Below are 22,165 nucleotides of genomic sequence, written 5' to 3' on the forward strand. Positions count from 1 at the left end.
GCAATAAACATACAGGCACATGTATCTCTTCGAATTAGTGTTTTGTGTTCTTTAGGTACATATTCAGTAGTGTTCTATTTTTAACTTTTTGAAGAACCTCCATACTTTCTTCCATACATTTCCAAACGTCTCCTACCAATTGCATTCCTACCAATAGTGCATAAGGGTTCCCTTTTCACCACATCCTCACCATCCCTTGTTCTTTTTGTTGTTGATTTTAGCCATTGTGACTGGTGTCAGGTGATATCTCCTTGTGGTTTTGATATGCATTTCCCTGAAAATGAGTGGTGTTGAGCATCTTTTCATGTGTCTGTTGGATCATGAGCAAATATTTTAGGGCAGAAGGGAAGTTAGAAACTTAACTTGATGTATTCAATAATCCTTACCATCCAGAAAGTTCTTAATTATACGACTTTATTATTAACCTTTTGTTCACTGTATTTGTTATTGATACATTAAAATAGTCTCTTAACTCAGCAGGAAGATCAGGTCAAATAAGTTTCAACAGTATCAAGTATTTCTTAAAATACACTTGTCCCAAGCACTTTCTCTAACTTCAACTTCAGGACATGGTCTCTTCACTTTTTCTTAATTCTGCTAAAGTTTCTGCATAATGTAATTATGCTGTATTTTTGTACTGTGTATTTCTTTTGTTTTTTACATCTATAATATTTATATGTTCTTTGTGGCTATTTAGTCTGTATATTCATTAAGAACTGACATCCTTATATCTTTGCTTTCTGAAATCACTGTGACTGAATTTAGGCTATTTTCTAATAACTGAATACCAATATCAATTTTTTAAAAATATTTTATTTATTTGTTTGATAGTGAGAAAGAGAGAGAGAGAGCACACACACAAGTAGGGGGAGCAGCAGGCAGAGGGAGAAGCAGGCCTTCTGCTGAGCAGGGAGCCTGACGTGGGGCTTGATCCCAGGACCCTGGAATCATGACCCGAGCCGAAGGTAGACACCTAACGACTGAGCCACCCAGGCACCCCCCAATATCAATTTTTAAAATTATAATGAGCATCATCTCACTTTAGCTGTTACAGGCCAGAATTAGTGACTCCATTGTCTCCAAATGTAAGGCACTATTTGATTTTCTACATCATTATCTCAAGTTTTCTCTACTGGGCTTCGGTGGTATAATATTCTTTATCTGTCAACTAAGTGTATTTTTTTTTCTCTTTTTCTCTCTCTTTAAAAACAAACAAACAAAACAAAAAACAAAAAACCAACAGCTTGATCAAGTCATCCGCCAAAGAAGCCTGTCCAGTTTGGAACTGTTCCTCTCTTGTGCTCAGAAACAGTTAAGTGCGTTAATAGCTACAGAACCAGTTGACATTGAATAAAGAGAACATGACAAGCTAACCCACACTGGCAGTGGATAAATCATTGGACCTCCAAAATACATGCTGTGAAGTATAAAGATGCTTTTGTTTTCCTTCCAAACCTTGGAGAATTGATTTCCACTTCAAGGGTAAACCAAACCAATATTTAGAAGAACTATCACGAGATCTAACTTATTTTCTTTTGTTTTCTCCTTTACATTTACTGTCATTTTCTTAGGAGTAGTAGTTGTCATAGTGCAGCAATGGAAAGTATGATGTGACCTAAAAGCCGTTGAAAATTGCCATGTTACCAAAAGCTAATTAAACTTAATAGCCTCCGGTGGCCTATTATATTGTATTTGGCAAAAAATAGTAACTATCTTTACTTAATGCTTCACAGTGACCCTTGATAAGAGTCTAGAATGTAATCAGACCTTTATTTGATTTTGAGGATAGAAACAGCATGGACTTCAGCATCATTTACTTATCTATATAACTTCAATGTAAAACACTGATATGACAAAGAGTCATTCTGATATTACCAGATCCCTTTTCTGTAGTGGGATCTATGTGTTTTCACTGGTAGCAATTAAAAATACTGAACATTATTATATTAATTCAGCTTAGATCTGATGTACTGCCTAAAGGGGTATGTGTGTGATATATGCTTATTTTCTGTTTCTGTTCTTCAAAGCCACTATAAATCAGTGAAATCATTTTTCTTATTAATCATTATCATGAACTTAATCTCCAGAAATATAATAGAACTTAGCCATTTTTAGGAATTCAGGTTCAAATATAAAAGATATAAAATCCTTTCCCAGTACTTCAGAATGTACTTAAATCATGAGTAATGTACTTTAATGAGAAATCATGAGTTTTTTTAACATCAAAACTAAAATTCTGTCATTAAAATGTATGCAAATATTTTGTTTTGTTTTCTGAAATGCTTCTATTTCCATGGGCTTTGTACTTTTCTGAGATTTCTCAATGTAATAAAAAGAACTCCAAAAATGTATGTGGTTATTAGTTTTATTTTTTTAATCTTTTTTAAAAATCTTTTTTACTCAAACTTCTATATCCATGGATGATGATGTTTTTAAAATAGACCTCCTCGGATGTGAGGGCGATCTGGCTGCAACATCTATCACTCCATTGATCACCAGGGTTGATTCTGCTGATCTGGCTGGGTAGGCGGGTGTCCCCTTCCTCCCTCACCGCTCCATGTGTGTCCCTCTGGAAGCTGCGCTCTCAGTCGAAGAGGACGACCTTCCCCAGTAGAGGAGAGGACCGAGAGGACCGTTCTTCAGTCAAGGGTATACGAGTAGCTGCGTTCCCCTGCTAGAACCTCCCTCCAAATAAGCTCTCAAGGTCCATTTGTAGGAGAATGTAGGGTAGTCAAGTTTCCAAGACTCCAGACACATCCAAATGAGGCAGTGCACGTGGCAGTCTGCCTTTCTTAAAAAATAAAAATAAAGTAGACCTCCTCCTAACCATTTAGAATAATGTTTACCAACAATCTTTAAATGTGGATAACTAATTAGTTTTCTCTTGTAAATTTAAAAAAGAAATTAAAGCAAGCGGGCCACTCACTTGAAATGCAGCCTAGTAAATAGAGGAAGGAGGGCTTTTAATTCAGGAATAAGCCAATAACACAGTGTTAGAGTCCTATTTAAAATCATTTGACTCTCTGTCCTCAAATTTAAAATGATAAGAAATTTTGCAAATCACTAAAACATGAATTAGATGAAAATGAAGCATCGAAGTTCACTGAAACTAAGATCCAGAGATAGTAGAAATGTCAAGAAAATAAAATAGTCTACACCGTTTGTTCAGCCCCTACCACCACAGATTGCCTTTTTTCTTCTAGAGTTCCAGCTTTGCTGTTAACTTAGGCTAGTTGTTGTTTGAAGTAATTCGAAACAAATTGATACTGATCAGTCTAGGAGCATTTGCAGAACACCCAGCAAGCACAACTAGAAACTCTTGGACTGCTGTATGGTGCTTCTTTCCCGGAGAGCTGTCCTTAAAGGGAACTAAACATGATCATCTGGGCAAAGAAATGATTATTTGAATACATTAATCCTTCCAGGCTTATTATCTATTCAGTGACGTTCAAGTTCTAGATCTCATTGAGAACTATTCTTTTTTTGCTCTGGTTATCAAAAGGACATAGACCATCTCAGGTCATAGCCAATGAGAAAATTAAATGCTTAAATATTGTGCCATGACTAAAGGAGAGAGTCTTCCCCTGAATGTGAGCCCAGAGTCTCAAAGAAAAGTAGTCATATGTTTTGTGTGTAAAACTTTCTTTGCCTATTGTATGACTTTCTTAACTCTTTTTATGTAGCATTTTCTACTTTTATATTTAGATGAGTAAGGCACCATCTGAAAGGCTGAGAGTAAGACAGCAGTTTGATTTTTGGAATGATAAAGCCATTTTCAAACTGTGACCCCATTTTTAATAGCATGCTTGAGGGTTCATTAATAGAAAAGTTCTCCCTCCCTCCAGATGAGTATCTTCTTTTTGTGCCAGGTATTTTCACATGTTTTCCCAGTGACCTATAAGGTTACAGTATCTAGTGAAGGAGATGATATATCCACATTTATTAGTGGAAAGGTGTTTACTTGCCGAAAATGACCAGGTGGTGTTAAGATTCAACCCAGAGTTTATGACATGCAGTTTTAGTCTTTCTAGTCTACTGGAGATACCTAATACTGTCTCCATGAGAAGATATCTGGAACTCTCTAGTTCATGTACTCTCCTCACTTTATTTTAATCTTAAGAAGAAGACTACCCCCTCTTACAAACCTAGTTGGAGCTCAGGGCCTGCCACATTCTAACTGTGGAACGTCGGACAAGTTGCCTAACCAATTTGAGTCTCAGTTTTCTCTTTGTGAGGTGGAAATAGTGGTTTTTGTAGGCTTTTAGTGAAAATCCAATTAAGCTTTTAAAATGCTCCATAGAGGACACCTGGGTGGCTCAGTTGGAAGCAACAGCCTTCGGCTCAAGTCATGATCCCGGAGTCCTGGGATCAAGTCCCACATCAGGCTCCCAGTTCCTCAGGGAGTCTGCTTCTCCCTCTAACGTTCTCCCCTCTCATGCTCTGTCTCACTGTCTCTTTCTCAAATAAATAGATAAAATCTTTAAAAAATAAAAATTAAAAAATAAAATAAAATGCTCCATAGAGTAGACCTTGCTAGTATGGCCACCAGTTCACAATTATTCCCTTTTCTCTGGGAACCGCCCACAAAATACAGGTGTGGTTGCCCAAAAACAAGTGGTTAAAAACACTTATTATCCAGTCCCTTGGACCTTGACTGATCCACAAGTGAAGACCGGACCCCAATGGGCCTCCTGTGAAGAATCATCTAGTGAGACCCTTCAACTGCTTTACCCTAGGGAGACAGATCCACAAGAACTTCTGAGGTCAGAAGTCCCGTGATCCCTGCTGTGCCTGAGTCCTGGATTCGATGAGATACCCAAATATTCTTCCAGTATGCCAACACCACTTACTTTTTTCCCCTAGTCGAGCCAGAGCCAGTTTCTATTCCGTGCAACCAAAAGAATAATAATCAAGGCAATCCAACCCAGAGCCCAGTGCATAATCCCTGGACACTCGGCACTTGTAAATTCTTCATTTCCTCCACCATACTAATCCGCATCCAAAATGGGAACACTCTTTGATTTATTTTAAGGAATGTTAAAAATATAACTGAACCAAAGCCCCTATTGTCTAACAAAGCCAAGTAAATCACAGATACCTAAAACTATGAACAAACAGTGCCCTATTTAGAAGTTCTCTGTCACTCAGAATCTGGAGTAGAGGTTTAAACTCAGCCCTGCTAAATGCTGATTCATGTTCCAATTCAGCGGAGCCTTGCTCAGTGATTGCTTTGAAATCAAAACCAGAACAATGTCCCTATGATTGGTGTTATTCTGCACTGAGTCAAGTATCTATAATTATAACTTTTTTTTTTAATCTGGCAGTTAAACTGAACAGAATCAGGAAATGATGTGTACGCTTTAAAGAACAATAAAAGCAAAAGAATTCTCTAGTCACTAATTTAAAAATATAGCTTTTGCATATTAAATCCTAAACAAGAAAAAAAAAGCCATAGATAAAAACCTGGAGAACATTTCTAAAACTCCAAAGAGAAGAAGGAGAGTCGGATCAAAGCACTCAGCTCCTAGTCTTCTGTTTACATACCGGCAAACAGCTCTACTGTGGCTCGAGAGACTCTACTAACAAGAAGCAGAGAGCCAGCGTGTTCTTAGTCCATGGGCCACTTAACTTGTAGCATCACCACTAGCACCCGATGAAGTGGGCAGAAACTGTACAAGACCTCCCAGCTGTGACTGCCAGAATCGTCTTAAGCCAGGCAAAACTGAAACTATTCCCTTTATTTAATTGAAAAATAAACACGCTTTCCTATACCTAATCTGCCGCAATGCAGGAGCTGTTTGGGCATCAATCATTGCTATATAAACAGAAGGAAAAGCCCTAGTAAGATGTTCTTTGCTGTCCTCCAGGTTTCTGTTTTCTTTTTCTCAGAAGCTTCCATTCTCCACATGTTGATTCCCTTTAAATTTTACCTCTCTCCACCCTGCATGTTACCTACTGGGCTTTCCCTATGGAGTACTTAGAGAAGCAAATAATAGTTTTGTGTTAATTGTTTTTATTTCTTTTTTTAATTTTAAATTTTTTGTTTTTATTTTATTTTTTAAATTTTTGTAATTGTCATTTTTAATTAATAACGTGTCTTATTTTTGTACACGACTGCTCCTCTTAAAGGGAGAACCCGCATCTGTTGTGTCTATTGTGTCTTGAGGGCATTCCATGGTGCCTAGCCTGTGGTGTGGACTTCCTATATAATTGTGAGTTCATAAATGATTAAATCAATCAAGCAATCGATCATTACACCTGTAATATAATAAATCTCAGTCAAGCACTCAATCACTGTACTTGTAGTATAATAAGTTGACTAATTCCGAGCTGGTAGATTCTGACGACTGATTTAAAGGATTAGGCAAAATTTGCTGTATTTCTAAATGAGGGTTCTGTAGGAGAGTTAGCCTCTCATGAAACAGTAACACGCCTTCTAGGACTCAACAAAACTTCTCAGTACTCTAAAATGAATTCTGTGCTTCCAAACACTACTGGAATGACTAAATCTCTATATCATAGCAACTCGAACAGCACTCAATCAGTAGAAATGTGCTACCCAAATTTAGAAGATCTTCTAAGAGTGTGAGTTGGGAAGCCCATCTGAAAAATGATGTGTGAAATAATTTCTTATGGTCGTAAGGGGTTCCTGGCCTTAAGACTAAGAAAAAGTTTTCCATTGAGTGGGCTGTAGGGTAAGTATGAGACTCACTGGTCCCAGTTCGTGAAGTTTCAGTTACAAAAAGAAAGCAAGAAGAAAGTTGGGAGAAGGGATTGTCCACACAGGATTCTGTGATGGAGAGTAAAAGACCCCAAGGGCCCGGCTGGGGATGTGGTTGAGAGGAGAAGGGAGGGGTTTGGGAGCAGGTCAGGCTGGGAATGTCCAGAGCAATGTGGTATCAGAGTCCTTCTGATTACAGAAGCCAAGAAACATCTGATAGGCTTTTAAAATCTACCTCGGACTCCCAGTTGTGATACAAACTGGTCTTGTATTTTTGAGAAATACAGAGAAATCAAGAAACAAACCCGTTCAAAAGGTAGGAAAACTTGACTCAGTCCTGGCAAACATTCAGTTCTCAGAAGTCTGGGAGCTGATTTAAAAAGAAAACTCTGAAGCCACAGAATGTACAAATCACCGACTTCAACACGGCTCAGATGCTGAGACAGATTATAGAAAATTCCTTGTGGCAAGATCTATAAGTAATGCATTTTGAGCGTTTGCTCCTGAGTGTCGGTACTGTTCCATAAAACGTTAGTAACTGCCGGACACTGTGGAAGGCATTACTTTCTTGGAAACATTTTCCCCTGTGTTCTGTTTTTATCTTTTTTTTTTTCGCCTGCTTTCCACAACGGCCCCAAGTGTAAATGTTTAATTTAAACTATAAACATGTTAGACAATGATTCAATTAGTAAAATTGTACTTATTGTCTCAGCTAGTCTTTAGCAATCATTCTGCGTTATAACTTTACAGGCAAACCAATAGTTTTTATGTTTGTGAGCTCTTAGATTGCTAAAGCTAAACAACACAGCTTTTATTTCCTCTTAACACGTTTCTCTTTTTGTCTCAGAAAGCAGGGAAAAAAGACCTTTTACACTTCGTTATCAAAAACTGTCATGTCTGCAGCTGTTCTCTAAAATGAAGTAAACTAGGTAGAAATACCACATCAGACTTTTTTTGGGAAACTCTGGTCTATTGTTTCTAAGCAATCCAGATAAATAACCAGCTGGCTGCAGTTGTCGAAGATGTCAAAGAGTAACATTTGTTCCCTTTTATGTAAGCGAAATTTTTCCAGATTGTCACAGTAATCTACCTAATATAACTCTTTCTTATGGTGGCAGTTCCTCACTTGAAGAAATCTCGTGTTCAGAGAAGGGTTTTCTCCCTATTCCTTATAATTTGTGATGCATACTCTCTATTACACATATGAAGTAGTCTACCAGGCTGGCTGAAAAATTCGATATAACCCATAATGGAGTGTTCGATAGACCTCAATCTTAAATGTAAGAGGGCCGGTGCCCTCCTTGTTTTAGTCTCTCTTTGTGCATGATCTCATCTGATTCCATGGCTTTATATACTGTCTGAATGCTAAAGACCACCGAATATGTGCCTGCCGGCCAGTTCTCTGAAGCTCAGAGCCCTGTTTTTAGCTCCCTACTTAATATTTCTACTTGGATGTGGTACTTCACTTAGTAAAACTAATGCTCTTCATTAGTTTTACTAGCCATCCCCTGCCACCCAGAAAATCTTTTCTCTGTCTTTGATAATATTTCCCATTCAATGAATGTCCATTATCATCTCCTCCATTTCTCTTTTTTTTTCCTCACTTCTTACTTCAAAGTCAATCCCTTCCGCTTTACCGGAAGGTTTCTCCTGAGTCTCATCTACTTTTTTCCATTCATTTCATGACTACCTCCCTGACCAAAGCCTTTATCATCTCTTGCCTAGACTTTTGAAATAGTCTCCCCAGTGAGCCCTTGCTTCTTCCCTTCTTGCTCCTGAATGATCCCTTCTCCACAATACAGCTCATGATCTCCTGAGCTAAATTTAAATTTATTGAACCACCTAATGTCTCTCTGGGAAAATGCATTCATAGTTTCACTTTGGAGGCTAAGAACATAAACAATGTGTAGGAATAGAAACAAGTAACCAGTTGTGGTTTCTGTCATTGGGGCAGGGATCCTAACAGGATGAGGTACAGAGGATAAAAACAAGACTCGGTTGAAGACAAGGAGAAGGTTGGTAAATGAATGGCTATGGGTACGTCTGTAACCTGGGAGCCAGCTGGTTCCTTTTTCATCCTCTTTTTTATTGGGCTTCAACTTTGACCGGCCTGCCTCTCTTTACTCTTATTACTTTGCCAAGCAGAGTGTCTCTTCTTGAAGGTTTACTGTGGAACAGAATTCAACATTATAAATAGCCACAGTTTCTTATATAATCCTCTCCGGATTGGTTGGGAATTTTATTCATGATGGTGGGAAAAGTGGAAGTAGAAAAGGTATCCCTTTTCTCTAGCCCTTGAGGTACTCATACATCTTATCCTCAAGAGTTGTGTATGCTAGAAAAGAACATGCAGCTTCAGGTGATTCTGTGCTTTTTCTTACTGAGTTAAGGTGTAAAGTAAATAGGATGTAGGTTCAGGGTGATGAAGGAATAGCTGTGGCTTGGGGCGCAAAGGACCGACATTTTCTCAGCCTTGATGAGTCTCCTAAGGAGGAGAGACGGGCTTCTCAGCCCTCATGAAAAGTGTATTTTCTCTTTTTTCTCTTTGCCCGTGGCCCCACCCTCCTGCCATTATGAGGCCTACTGACAAATAACAAGGAAGGAAGCATTAATAAGATGGGACTGGTATGGTCGTGAGGGAAGGGAAAAGGCGAAATCCAAGGGATTCCAAACCAGAGCAGTAGAAAAGAGCCATCTCATTCGTGGCCTTACTGCCTGGCTTGGGTGCCTGTTTCAGCCTGTCCTTTGCGGAATAGCTATTCTAACTAGCATAATTCAGTCGACTAATAGGAATACTTGAGAGATGGAATGTGTCGGTTAACCTGGCCAATCAGGTTGGCTTCAGCAAGCTGAGATCACTGTCAGGCGGCGGTGCTTCATTCCTTCATGAAACTGAGAACATGGGACTACACGTTTGCAGAGATTCCATTCCCATGAAGAACTGAAAACAAAGATGGGAGTAAAGGCACAAGATGCTCCTACGTTTTGTTCTCTAGGTATTTTTACAAACCTCTTAAAGAATAAGAGAAAATAAAGAGGAAGACTGTATCTTGGTATGCCCAATAAGAAAGAAAAATTATAATTGGATACCTTTACTGTCAATCATTTAGCAGTGCTTCCTGACAGAGGGTGTGGAGATGATGGAAACTGTGTATTACACGTGAATTGTGTAATATGGTAGCTACTAGCTCTTTGTGACTCTTGAGCTCTTGAAATGTGGCTAGAGTGCCTGAGAAAACTAAATTATTTTATTTTAATTAATTTTCATTTAAATGTGTATAGCCATCTGTGACTAGTATCTACCCTATGGGAGAGAGTGAATCTAGAAATTCCCTTGCCAGGGAAGAAGCAATGACCAGGTTATTTCCCCTGATCTTTAACATAGATTTGTTTCCCTCCACCTTTTTTTTTTTTTTTAATTTTTTTAAATTTATTTGAGAGAGAGGGAGAGATCACAGGTAAGCAGAGAGGCAGGCAGTGAGAGGGGGGAAGCAGGCTCTTCACTGAGCAGAGGGCCTGATGTGGGGCTCGACCCCAGGACTCTGAGATCATGGACAAGGGCACGTGAAACACTCTTAAGGAAAGGTATGTCACTAATGAAAGGCTAGGATTCCATGCTGTTGATAGGTTATTTAATTTTATCATGAGTAAAGGGTAAAAGGGACCTTATTGAGTAACCCATCTGACCAATGTATGACTCTTGGAAAAGAAGGAACATTTCTAGTTTAGTGCTGCAAGTAGAAGGGAGTTTTCTGATCTTTGGCCCAAATTATCCTCAAAATCAGAAACAAATCTTCTGAATTTGAGGAACTACTATAGAATCAGTCTTGGTTTGCTTTGAGCATGATAAGGATCAAAATGACTTTCATTTAAAAGCTAAACACTTCGAACAACCTCATTATTCACTTAATTTAGAACAATTCAAATTAGTCATTATTCAGAAATTGAATAATATGGATTCAGGCTTCCAAAATGGATTTTTGATTCATGAGAAAGAATGTCTCAGTTATGAGTTCTCAAAAATATTTTTTTCACACCCTTTTTCCAATCATAGAGTTTGTTGAGAGGTAGCTTTGCACTTAAAAATAATTTATTGAGCTCTATGATGTGCCACGCATTGTGCTAGACATATTACAGCCACTTAATGCTTTTAACAGTTCTTTGAAAGGAGAGGAAACCAAAGCTGACAGAGGTTCAGCAACTCACCAGTGATCACAGCTTGTAAACTGTGGAGCTGAGTTCCAGCTCAGGACCGCCTGATGCCAAAGCCATGCTTTTCAGAAGGGGAGCTATTTCCTTTTGCCAGCCACATTCGCCTCTTTTATTTAATCTAGCCACTCAATCTGTTTGGATTCACTTTTGTAATATATCTCCTTTGAAAGGATGCTGATGATCTTTCTCAGTACAAGCTCGAGGCCCAGCCTCTTGGCAACCGGACTGTGCTGAGTGGTACATCACCAAAGCCTGCAGTAAACGCTGTGGCTTCTTGCAGTGTTAGGGTTTATGCTGATGGGGCGAAGTGGTGGGAAGATCATTTCCCTTCTAAGCCAAATTCCATTTAATTGCTATTGTTTACCTGGTGGGGAAAAGATTTATGTTCCCCAGCTCAAGCATATCAATACTACCGAATACTGTGATGTAGCCTACAGTTTACACAGGTTAACCCATATGAAAGCCTGTTTGGGATAGAAAGGACAGATGAGCTCAAGTACATGTAACAATACAGGTTCTTCCAAAAAACATCTCTTCTCCCACGTTCTAATCAACTCTCAAGGGAAACCATCGGTCCAAATCAATAACTTAATACGTGATGAGCTTTATTACATTTGCAGCGTAGAAAAATAGAAATGGCTGTACAATGTAATTCAATTCTGTTCTAAATCTCAGACAAAGATCACAATGCAGAGCCAAGGATCACTAGCTGCTTTCCTCAGATTTTACCTATTAACTGTAACTGATATAGCCCACCAGTGATATTAACATCAGTAATTACATCACGTATTTAGTAATTTGGAAATACCCAATATTGTTCCCATTGCAAAACTTTACTGAGAGAAGATTTCGTCCCTTTCATGATTTATCACAGTTTTTGCAGGACAGAGCCAGGCTGTCTGGGTTCAAGTCTCACATTCATCATTTACCAGCTTAGTATTTAACCTTGCCCTGCCTCAGTTTCCTCTGTTATAGAAAATTCCATAAGGTTGTTGGAAGGTTAATACATGTAAAGCCATTAAAACAATGTCTGACCCATAAAGGTTCATGTTCTATAGTCATAAAGGGAAAAAAAAAAAAAGGTGCTGTTTACATGTTCTTTAAAATATCTCATTATCATTATTTTCTGTTAATATTTTTGGTAATACTTTTCATATTGATAGAATGTCATTTTTTAGCTTTTAAAAATACATGTGTTATGTTGCTTCATTTGTCCTGGATGCTAGTTTTTCTTTTCTGTGAAACCATGTCTTAATTTATTTGAAAAGTATTTATGATCTGTCATCTTTCAGCCAGATGTCCCATTAGCTTCTAAGAAGCTTAGAATTCTGCAAAACATCTTCAGAGAGCAAGCATAATAATGCTTTACTGAATGACTTTTTCTTCTGGTGGTAGCAAATATTTTGAGAATTCAAAAATGCTCTTTCCTTCAACTGTTCTCTAAAATTAAACTGAGCCTCTGACCACAATGCAGCCTCCATATTTCACTATTAGGACTATCTCAGGTATGTTTACCTTCAACAGAGTTGCTTCCTTTGTCTCCCCCCCCCCCTTTCCCCACTCCCTCCCTCCCCTTCTCTTCCCCCGGTCTGCTGCATGCCTGTCTACTCTGAAGAGTGGTGACAAATACTAATCTGAACTAGACCACAGTCATATGAAGTCAGATGGAGAACTTGGCCTTGTCTCAAACCTAAAGCAGAAGGGAAGGGTGGAAACTGCTGTCTTGTAAATAGCGAGCCACCCAGAGCGTGAGCCCTGAAAACATGTAAATAACACTACGTCCCATATGCTTTATTCCTCAATTTTGTCATGCTACCTTTGCCAGCTAGTTTGAGTACGATTTGCAATGTTATTTTGTTGAACATTTTTTTGACAATTTGAGTACAGTTTTGAATGTAATATTAAATCCTCTTCTGGCTTGGCAGATTGCAAAATTGCATGCTCTGTCTACACATCAAATCCTAGCTCTGGAGGGGAATTCAGACTTGACCTAGTCCAGCACATACAGAAAGTATTGCATTTGAGCTCTCCCGTAGCAGACGATATTTCAAACAATCCTAAATGACAATCATATAAGATTAATTATGATATTAAAGATGCTTTTACCAAAAAAATTACACTTAAGCTTGGCTTCCACTTATAAATTCATTCAATTTCTTCTTCTCATTGAAGGATCGCTAGCCAACTCCAATGGCTGGACTAGTAAGTCTGATCACACCTCTGTGACTAAGGAGGAAACGATCATAAATTATGTTAGCAATTTAGTTCTAAATTCCTTGTGTCAGCTTTATGTATCAGACTTGGGACCAGTCACTTTTTAATCCATGAGGGATTCTAGAGAATTATCAGCTCAATCCTAGCCACCATTTTATAGAAATTCTGGGATAACCAGAAAGGACACTGGCGCAATACTTCAAGCTTTGGCCTAGCATGACTTTAAATCATACTTACATTATGTTATTACATTTTTCTAAGAATTCCTTAAGGAAAAAATGTATATGATCAAAGGAAGGGAAAATTGCTTTAATCAAAGTCCACAAGATTGTAGACCATATACTTGGTGACGGAATGAAGACTTACCTCAGAACACCATTTCATCAGCTTCCCTTTGGGCTTTCTATCATCCCAGGTTCTATTGTTATTTTGTTTTTTTAATTTAAATATAGACGGACAAACAAAAGATAGATTGCTTTAAAATATCAGCTACATGGCATTTTAAAGTTGTTTTAAAACAAACTCACATCGATCTTAAAGTTAGCTTCAGTGAAATTAAAAAATACATTCAACCTGGGATTCTCCTTCACAATCAGCATCTAAGATCTGTTATTCTTTTATGATCAAGTAGTTTCTTCATCAATTTGTTTATATTTATGTTTCTTCCCTCCTAAAAGAAGCTTTTTGCTCTGTTATATATTTTCTTGGAAACCATTTAATCTGTACGGTATAGACTTCTGATTCTAGCCAGTTCTCCTCTGTTTCTGGGGCACCGGGTAGATTATATTTTCCTAAACCACAGCAGTGAGGTGGAGCAGCACCACGGTACTAACAGGCTTCATCATGGGCTTCACAGAAGTGATGTGTACTGTGTCCAGGCCAAAACATTTAACTGCTGCCGCCAGCCCCGATCTGCCTTCCCGTGCTGAGCAGCAGAGGCATCGACCTTGTGCTGACATTGGGGATCTACATCTTAGAGCTGCCCCTGAAGGACAGGTGGCTTGGAGGGTCTCCTACATCCACAAGTGATTTTAAAGGAAGGAGAACTAAACCTTTTGTTGTGTAAGTCACTGAGTTCTGGGAGTTTTCTATTATTGCCACATAGCCTGGTCTATCTTAATTAGACAAGATAAGACAAGCCTTAGGAGAAAGTCTGGCCTGTTTACATTATGACTTCCTTGAGTGTCTTATCAAGACCTAGCTGGGACACAAACACTATAAGTATACAACCTTTTGCACTCCAATTGCTATAGAACTACTTCCTGGGGTTATGTTTAACCATTCAAAGTTGGAAAATTGGACTAAAACCTTTTTCTCTTGCCAAAAATATGTGTGAATCTAAAAATGTTGTGGGTGTGCATGCACATGCACACACATACACACTGGGTGTGTGTGTGTGTCCTGCATTGTCGTGCATTTAGTGTATATGAAAGTTTAAGGGCAGAGAGAGAAAGATACAAGTCACTACATTCTTCCGTGGATCTTTCACTAAGTTCCAAAATCCAGTGCAGTTGTGGTCTATCTGCCACTCTCTTGCACAGAATAAAAAATGGCTCCCAGATCATGGAAAAAATGGCATAATTCACTTCCAGCTAGTCTGTAACTAGTAATTTCCCTTTTCTTTCTTTTGAAGGATGGGTTGAAATTGTCTGAAACTAAGTAGTGCAAGAAGAAAGAAACTGTTGCCATCCAATTTTATGTATACATTGTATTCCATTGTATTGACAATTCTTTGTACTAAGCAAGTCAAGGGCAGGTTCTGTTAAGTTACTGTGACTGCCAGAAAACTGCCAAGCAATCAAGTAGATGTTTCTTGGTCGCACCTGAGCCTGTCTCTGGCCGAGGTTTACCCCTGGGTGCTGATAAACATACACTTTGCACTTTATATGGGTGAAAACACTAATTAATGGAAAACCTGGGCTTAGCTTTTCTTCATTTAGCTGAATAATCTAGCTCTTGAAATTATCGATACTAAAGATATAATTATTAGTGTTTCTATTGTACCTTTCATGACTAAGGTGTTTTTATTTTGCATGCATTTCATTCCTAGGATACCTGCTCGGAGTAGCTAGTGGTGTAATGCTACATGCTAAGAATGTAAAATGCGTTCACTTCTCTAAGACACGCAGGAATCATGTAAACAAACTACCATCCAAACTCCTGTCTGTGCTCTGATGGCAGATGTCACTTTTTTAATACAAAAAATCCTTTTTGCAAATATTTTTCTTTATAAAATATTCTTTTTTAAAGCCACAAGGATTCAAAACTCCAGGTTACTCTTGGAATTGCCTACATGATCTTTGCAGCATTTCTGGAGTCGGTGGCTCACATGCATCCGAATCCCCGGGGATCCTTGTGAAAAATGCAAGTTCTTGGTTTTCTGCCTAAATGTTCCAAATCAGAATCTTCTGAAGCGGGCTTCAGAAATTTTCGTTTTTAACTAATTTTTCAGATAATTCTAATACACAATAGAATTTGAGAGCTCCTACTGAAACAGTAACGACCATTATTCCTGAGCACTGGGAGAACATCTTTAAACCATTACAGAGATTACTCTGGCTTTATCAAAGCAACACCTCAGTAAGCCCCTTTATGTTTAACCTCCTCACCTCTAACAAGCATCTGAACAGCAAATTAAGTTTAGCTACTGGTAGGAGCCAAGAAGTTGTAAATGGTCAATGAACAGCTGAAGGATAATTTTTTCTTAATTTGAAGTTATAATTTGAAGAAACTGAACATCAGTATCCTAATGGGTTGTTTTTAAATGACACTGAATGCTGCCTTCAGGAAATATTTAAAAATTGTGAATTTGGAGGCTGATGCTAAGGAAGAATTTGAAAGTACACAGGAAGAGGTAGCAGGTGGCTAGTGGGGAAGTGAGGCAGGAGACTGTCTATCACTGGATGGAAAGAAGAGAAAGAGGGGTGTGGAGAGCAGCATTTGAAAACAGAAAATAACCTTTGCACACATTCTTTAAACCCAAGGTTAAGTGGTAGTATCCTGTTTTGCAGTTACGAATTTGAGTCACAGAGAAGTTCCATGAGTTGCCAAAGGTCAGTCGGTTAGTCAATGGCAGAACCAACCATACTCCAATGACTCCAAACCCACGGCTTTTTCCACCTCATTATATTGCATTTTCTTTTGTTTTAAGCCTTCCAAATAGTTTTCAGCCCATCTGAGGGTATCCTATCTAAGTCAATTTGAATTAATGTGGCAGGACCTTGGGCAACCACATCAGTGTTTTTTGAGCCTTTCTTACTGTTTTTTTCCCTTCACAATAATTACAAACTGCTGTGTGTTAATTACAGTGACTTTTAGGATGCTCCAGATTTCTTCCAAACAGTTGGTTTTTGTATTTTCTGCCTCTACCTTTTCATCACAGGAATCCTAAACTCTCCTGTACCCTAGTGGAATTTTCCCCTAAGAAGAAACTCTGACTGATATAGCCCATCTGAATGGCAAGATGGAGGAGCACAGAAATAGAGTCTCCAGAATATAAGGTGTAAATGCTTTCAGGAAGCGCCCCTAGGTTGAAAGCAGTATAAAGCAATATTCTTTTCAAAGCCAGTTGGAAGGAGTTTACAAGCAAGAAACAATGTGGTCTACGTGAAAACAATAATTCTGATTCCCGTGTATCATCTGTGTGTTGCACAACTCTGTAAATTATTCATAGAAACAGAATTTAGGAAAAGGAAGTAGCTCTGCAATGTGCTGTGACTAGAGAATCACTGAGCATCCCTTACTCGGCTGATATTCTGAATTGATGTTTGTTTATGAAGAAATATAGTGCAGCTGTAACAGGATGGCCCCTTCTAGAACACAAAAAGAAAATAGATAATTATGAAGGCAGCAGTGCCTTTTCCATAAGTGACTCAGGATTCAGCTTTTTCTTCCTATTAAGAGTTACCTCCCAATGGTATATTTAGCAAACAGAAGAGTTTTTTTGAGTTTATATTTGTTTCCGAGCCATCCCTAATTGCTACTCCCCTGAGACAGAGGTCTCCTTCCTCCTCCTCACTGTGTCACTGCCAACTTTTCAGAGGATTCTGTAGAAGAAGAGATGGTCAAGAAGAGATAACAGGGCCTCACTTCTATTCATAGTTCTGTCATTTCTCTTTCTTTCTTTTTTCTTTCTTTCTCTTTTTCTTTTTTTCTTCCTTTCTTCTGAGGTATAATTGACATGTAAAAGTCTATACATGTTTAATGTTTACAGCTTGAAGAGTTTGGAGTAAGTATATACCCATGAAACCATCACCATCCTCTAGGCCATAGACATGCCCATTATGGCGCAAGTTTTCCTCCCACCTACTTTGTAATAATAATAATGATATCTTTATTATAATCATCATCATCATCTACTACCATATAATAGATCTCTTGAACTTGTTTATTTATATAAATGAAACTTTGTAACCTTTAATTATCACTTCCTCATATCCCCTTAGCCCTAGCCCCTGACAACCACAAATATACCCATTGTTTCTCTGAGTTTGACTATTTTAGGTTTTACATGTAAGTGAGATCATACAGTATTTGTCTTCCTGTGTCTGTCTGACTTATTTCACTTAGTCACTGTCTCCCAGGTCTATCCATGTTGTTACAAATGGTAGGATTTTCTTCATTTTTTAAAGCAGAATCATATTCCATTGTATATACATACTATATTTTCTTTATCCATTCACCTATCATTGGATATTTAGGTACTTTTCTGTATTTTGGCCATTGTGAGTAACACTGAAATGAACATGGGAGTGCAAAGTATCTCTTTGAAATCCTGATTCCAATTCCTTTGAATAAATACCAAGAAGCAAGATTGCTGGATTTTGATGGCAGTTCTATTTTTTTTTTTAAGATTTATTTATTTATTTGACAGACAGAGATCACAAGTAGGCAGAGAGGCAGACAGAGAGAGAGGAGGAAGCAGGCTCCCTGCTGAGCAGAGAGCCCGATGTGGGGCTCGATCCCAGGACCCTGGGATCATGACCCAAGCCGAAGGCAGAGGCTTTAACCCACTGAGCCACCCAGGTGGCACCCAGGTGCCCCTAGTGGTTACTTTTAAATGGTACTTGGTATTGCCTTTGGACGACACACTGGGAGATGGCAAGGAGAAGTGAGTTGGGGGAAATTGTAGGGGGAGATGAACCCCTACAAACTTTGTAGTTTGGACTCTGAGAAACAAACTGAGAGTTTTGTGGAGGAGGGGTGTGGGGGGGTTGGGTGAGCCTGATGATGGGTATCATGGAGGGCACGAATTGCATGGAGCACTGGGGGTGGTGCATAAGCAATGGATCTTGAAACACTGAAAAAAATTAAATTTTAAAAACTGCTTTAAAAAAATTAAGTCTTTTATATAGAGAAAAGAAAAAAATAAAAACCTAAACTATAAACTTTGTAATGCTGCTTCCTTAGCCTAACAGAGTCTGGTATAGCTTTTAATTTTTTACTTTTTAAAAAATTTTTATTATGACATTCAGTTAGCCACTGTATCATACATAATTAGTTGGTGACAGCTTTGATTCTACCCCCTGAACCGGCCTAATTAAGCTCTCACACAGAGGTTGCCCCTCTGGCCAGTCTCTGTGGGGTAGCCAGGCTTCAGCTCAGAGCCATTCCTCCTTCAGGCCCTCCCCAATCTCTGCAAAGGTGGCCGATTGACAGTCTGTACCAATGCAACCACTGAAGAAATGCTTTAGTTCAGTTAATAAATTAAGAAATGTTAGTGTACCCTTAATAATATGATCATCTGACGATGTTATAAAATCACTCTTGCTTTCCCTGTGTCAGGAGGAGTCGGTAAGGCCAGAAGATTGTGTTGGGATGTGGATAAGGTTTGAAGGAGGTGTGCTGAAATTTGACAAAGATATTTGAAAAAGGAGCTTGGATGTTGTTATCATTTAAAATTGATTGTGAAGGGGGAACAGCCCTCCCCGACTTCTCAGGCTGCCTTCCTTACAGAGGGAGGCTTCACCAGGGTAACCTCTGCGTCACTCTGTCCTTCTCCCCGTGGGAGATGAGCTTCCACCTGAGAACCTGCCTCCACGCTTCCTGGGAGGCAGTTTTCTCCCTGCCAGTGACAGGCCTGCCTCGGGCACCAGGACCCACTCAGTCAACACCATGACACTCAGTGGCCTCTCGTCCTGTTTGTCTTCCAACTTCATTAGTGACTGGCCTTTATATCTGCTATTCCCATGTCGGACTTTTCAAAGTTGTCTATCAGTCTCACGTGGCAGCAAGATGCTCTTTATGGGGTCCCTGACCCTGCAAGTCTCCAACGTGCACTGAATACTTCTTGGGAATCTAGTAAATGCCACACATCAGCCTACACGATGGGAATAAAAAGGCTAGAAGAAGTCTGGATATTTCTCACGGTTAATACTTTGTATGGGGTAGAACGGAGAGTAGGTGGCTCTTCCTGCAATCACACATAAAGGGATGAGAGTAAGAGGGTCTGTGTTTCCCCGGTCAGTGGTACAGATTTGGAAGAATGAAGGAAAATCAGAGGAGAGAGATCCCGGCTGGAGGGCCTCAGAGGGGCGGTCGGCGCACTTCCAAAGTGCAGTGTGCTATTCATGGGAAACTAAGCACATCAGGCTGGTTCTATTGCAAATGTGTATTTATAATTACATCCTGTAAGTAACCAAAAACTCTATCATTACCCTAAAAAATGTGGAACCTGCCGGGGCAGCCTCAGCATCAGCACCTTCCATCTCACCCGCCAGGCGGCCTGCAAGACTGGTGGCCAAGTTCACAATGGACGTGGGAGCCGTTTTTTCGTTTTTTTGCACTAAGTAAGAAGAAAAGAGCTCTGAATGCTGATGCCAAAAACTCGGGCCTCTCCGTCGCGCTGAGCAAAGATGGAAGGGCTCTGAGGCCTCAGCCCGGGAGCATGGGCTGCGCTGCCTCGGAGACAGCCCTGCTGTCCTGCTGTGAGCCCCGCAGGCCAGATGGGCCAGAACCCTGCAGGAGGCAGGAATGCATCTGAGTTGCTGAGAGGGAGTGTGGTGGGGTGAAGAGTTCTGAGGTCCCTAAACCCTCTTAAACCTTGGCGGATTTCACTCCTGACGCACCAGCTCCAGGAATACAGAAAGAACACTGCACTTTCACTCCTGGTGGCCCTGGGACAACACTGCTCCTCTCAGGGGCCCACGAAGAGCCCTGGCTTTTGCATTGGTTTTCTCAGAGTGGCCCAGTGCCGGGGCTGAGGGCTCAGCCCTCCCCAGGACCAGCACCAGGCGCCTGCGTTGCTGTTGGCCAGATTGCTGCCTGCGCTTGTACATACATGGGAGGAAAACGAACGCTCATACCAGCCTTCTGTCTCGGAGACAGGGCAGCCGCTTACAGGCTCCATGGTGCTTTCCCATCCCTCTCATCTAATTCTTGGGTCACATCTGGTGTAGCTCAGGCACAGCTGGCAAAGCAAGTGCTGGCAGACCACCTCTGGAAGAGACACATCTGGCGCTCCCGCCCACACCACCTGCCTTCGCCTCACTCTCCCAGAACCCGGGGACAGGGAGCCAAGACACTGGCTTCTCAGGAGCCGGCCTGCCATTGACCGACTGGGTTCAAGGGCAAAATCGTGTCCCCTCTCTGGGTGTAACTATGTCTTAGGTGATTTCTGAAGTTCTCTTCTAGCTCCAAGATACTACAACCCTGTGACAACCTGGAGAAGTAGACAGAAAGGGTATCGATACCCTCCTCAAAGATGGAGATCCTGTGTGTTCTTTCAGAAAATGTAAGGATTCTGACCCCAGCCTTACCCAGATGGTAGTGGGAACGTCTCTGGACACTCCGTGTAGTGTTTTTTTCCACTCCATCACACACACGTGTGTGAGCACACATGTGGATTAACTGTGACCTGATTAGCTCTGGCTCAGATAATCAGACACAGATGAAAAGAATCTGCGCTTTCAGTTAAGCTACACTAATTACTTGAACAGTATGTGGCTAAATAAGATTTCAGAAACCAATAGCTTGCTGACAGGATTTGTCCTAAGGCCCCATTTTATATGGCTCCTAGAGCATAATATATATATATATATATCTTTAATTGGGAATATTTTACATAAAAATCCAAATTTTCAAATTCTCTTCAAAAAGTAATTTGGCAACATGACAGTAATTGGTTGAAATGGGTTTGTCATTATATGGTCCTTTTGTTAGTGTTTTTCAATCTCAGCACTATGAAAATTTGGGGGTGTATGAGTCTTTGTTGTAGGCAGCTCCCCTTGTATTTTGGGATGTTTAGTAGCATCCCTGCCCTGTCCCATCACACACCAACAGCAGTAGCACCTTCCCACCTTGTGACAACCAGCTGTGACATTGCCACATGTGCCCTGGGGTGGGGGGTGGGGGGGGAAGCAAGGTGCCTCAGGTAGGAGGTTTGGGAAGCTTTGCTATAGGTGTTTGAAAAGTGAACCCAGGAAAGCAGAATTTTAGAGCTGGCAAAGATGAAGCAAAATCTTCTGAGTAGGAACCTGAAGCCCATCCAAAGAGTTTAAGTAACCTGCCTGCGATGGCACAGCTTGGACAACTAGTAACAGCTCTAGGACTGGGACCCGAGTCATCTGAATCCTTGTGCAGTGTGCTTTCCCCTCAGCTGCTTCCCATAGCCCACTGCCCGCCAGCTCCTCCTCGCTCTCCTTACAGATGCGGTGGTCACCTGTCACTCTCCGCATGTGCACGCTCATCCCTGCCACGGCGTTGGGTCAAATGGAGCAGCTCTTCACTTAACAGGACAATCTCCTGAGTCTAGGCAGTCCCCACTGTCTCGCTCAGATAGGAAGGGGGATTTCCTAAACGTTACCTTATTTTCTCGATTCCCGTTATTTAACAGAGGGTTTTCCTCATTCCCAGCCTATTGAGATCACCAGTCTCTTCTGCATTCTTCTGCGTTCCACATTTCCTCTAAAGCCACTTACAAAATGTGCCGCCAGAACCAAATGTTTATTTGAAGTCGTTTGTCACTCCGAAAACTCCTCCGGAATGTGGTCATTATACAACAGTTGGATGACATTGTTT

The 22,165-nt window shown here is 40.2% G+C and overlaps 1 protein-coding gene across 4 annotated transcripts in view; it reads left to right on the top strand.

The window, feature by feature from the left end:
• CCDC91 (coiled-coil domain containing 91) overlaps nt 1-22,165 on the top strand; it is a 356,615-nt gene that overhangs the window by 320,097 nt on the left and 14,353 nt on the right. For 2 of the 4 annotated variants that reach the window (XM_004755696.3, XM_004755698.3), the window contains one exon: nt 1,244-2,347. The exons of the other annotated variants lie outside the window; for them this stretch is intronic. In XM_004755696.3, coding sequence (XP_004755753.1) covers nt 1,244-1,354 — 111 coding nt within the window. In that variant the 3' untranslated portion in view covers nt 1,355-2,347. Of the gene's footprint in view, nt 1-1,243; nt 2,348-22,165 lie in introns of those variants that run through there. 4 annotated transcript variants of the gene reach the window in all.

Source organism: Mustela putorius, unplaced genomic scaffold, assembly GCF_011764305.1.
Source record: "Mustela putorius furo isolate JIRA1106 unplaced genomic scaffold, ASM1176430v1.1 tig00537227_pilon_pilon_pilon, whole genome shotgun sequence".
Classification (NCBI taxonomy): Eukaryota; Metazoa; Chordata; class Mammalia; order Carnivora; family Mustelidae; genus Mustela; species Mustela putorius.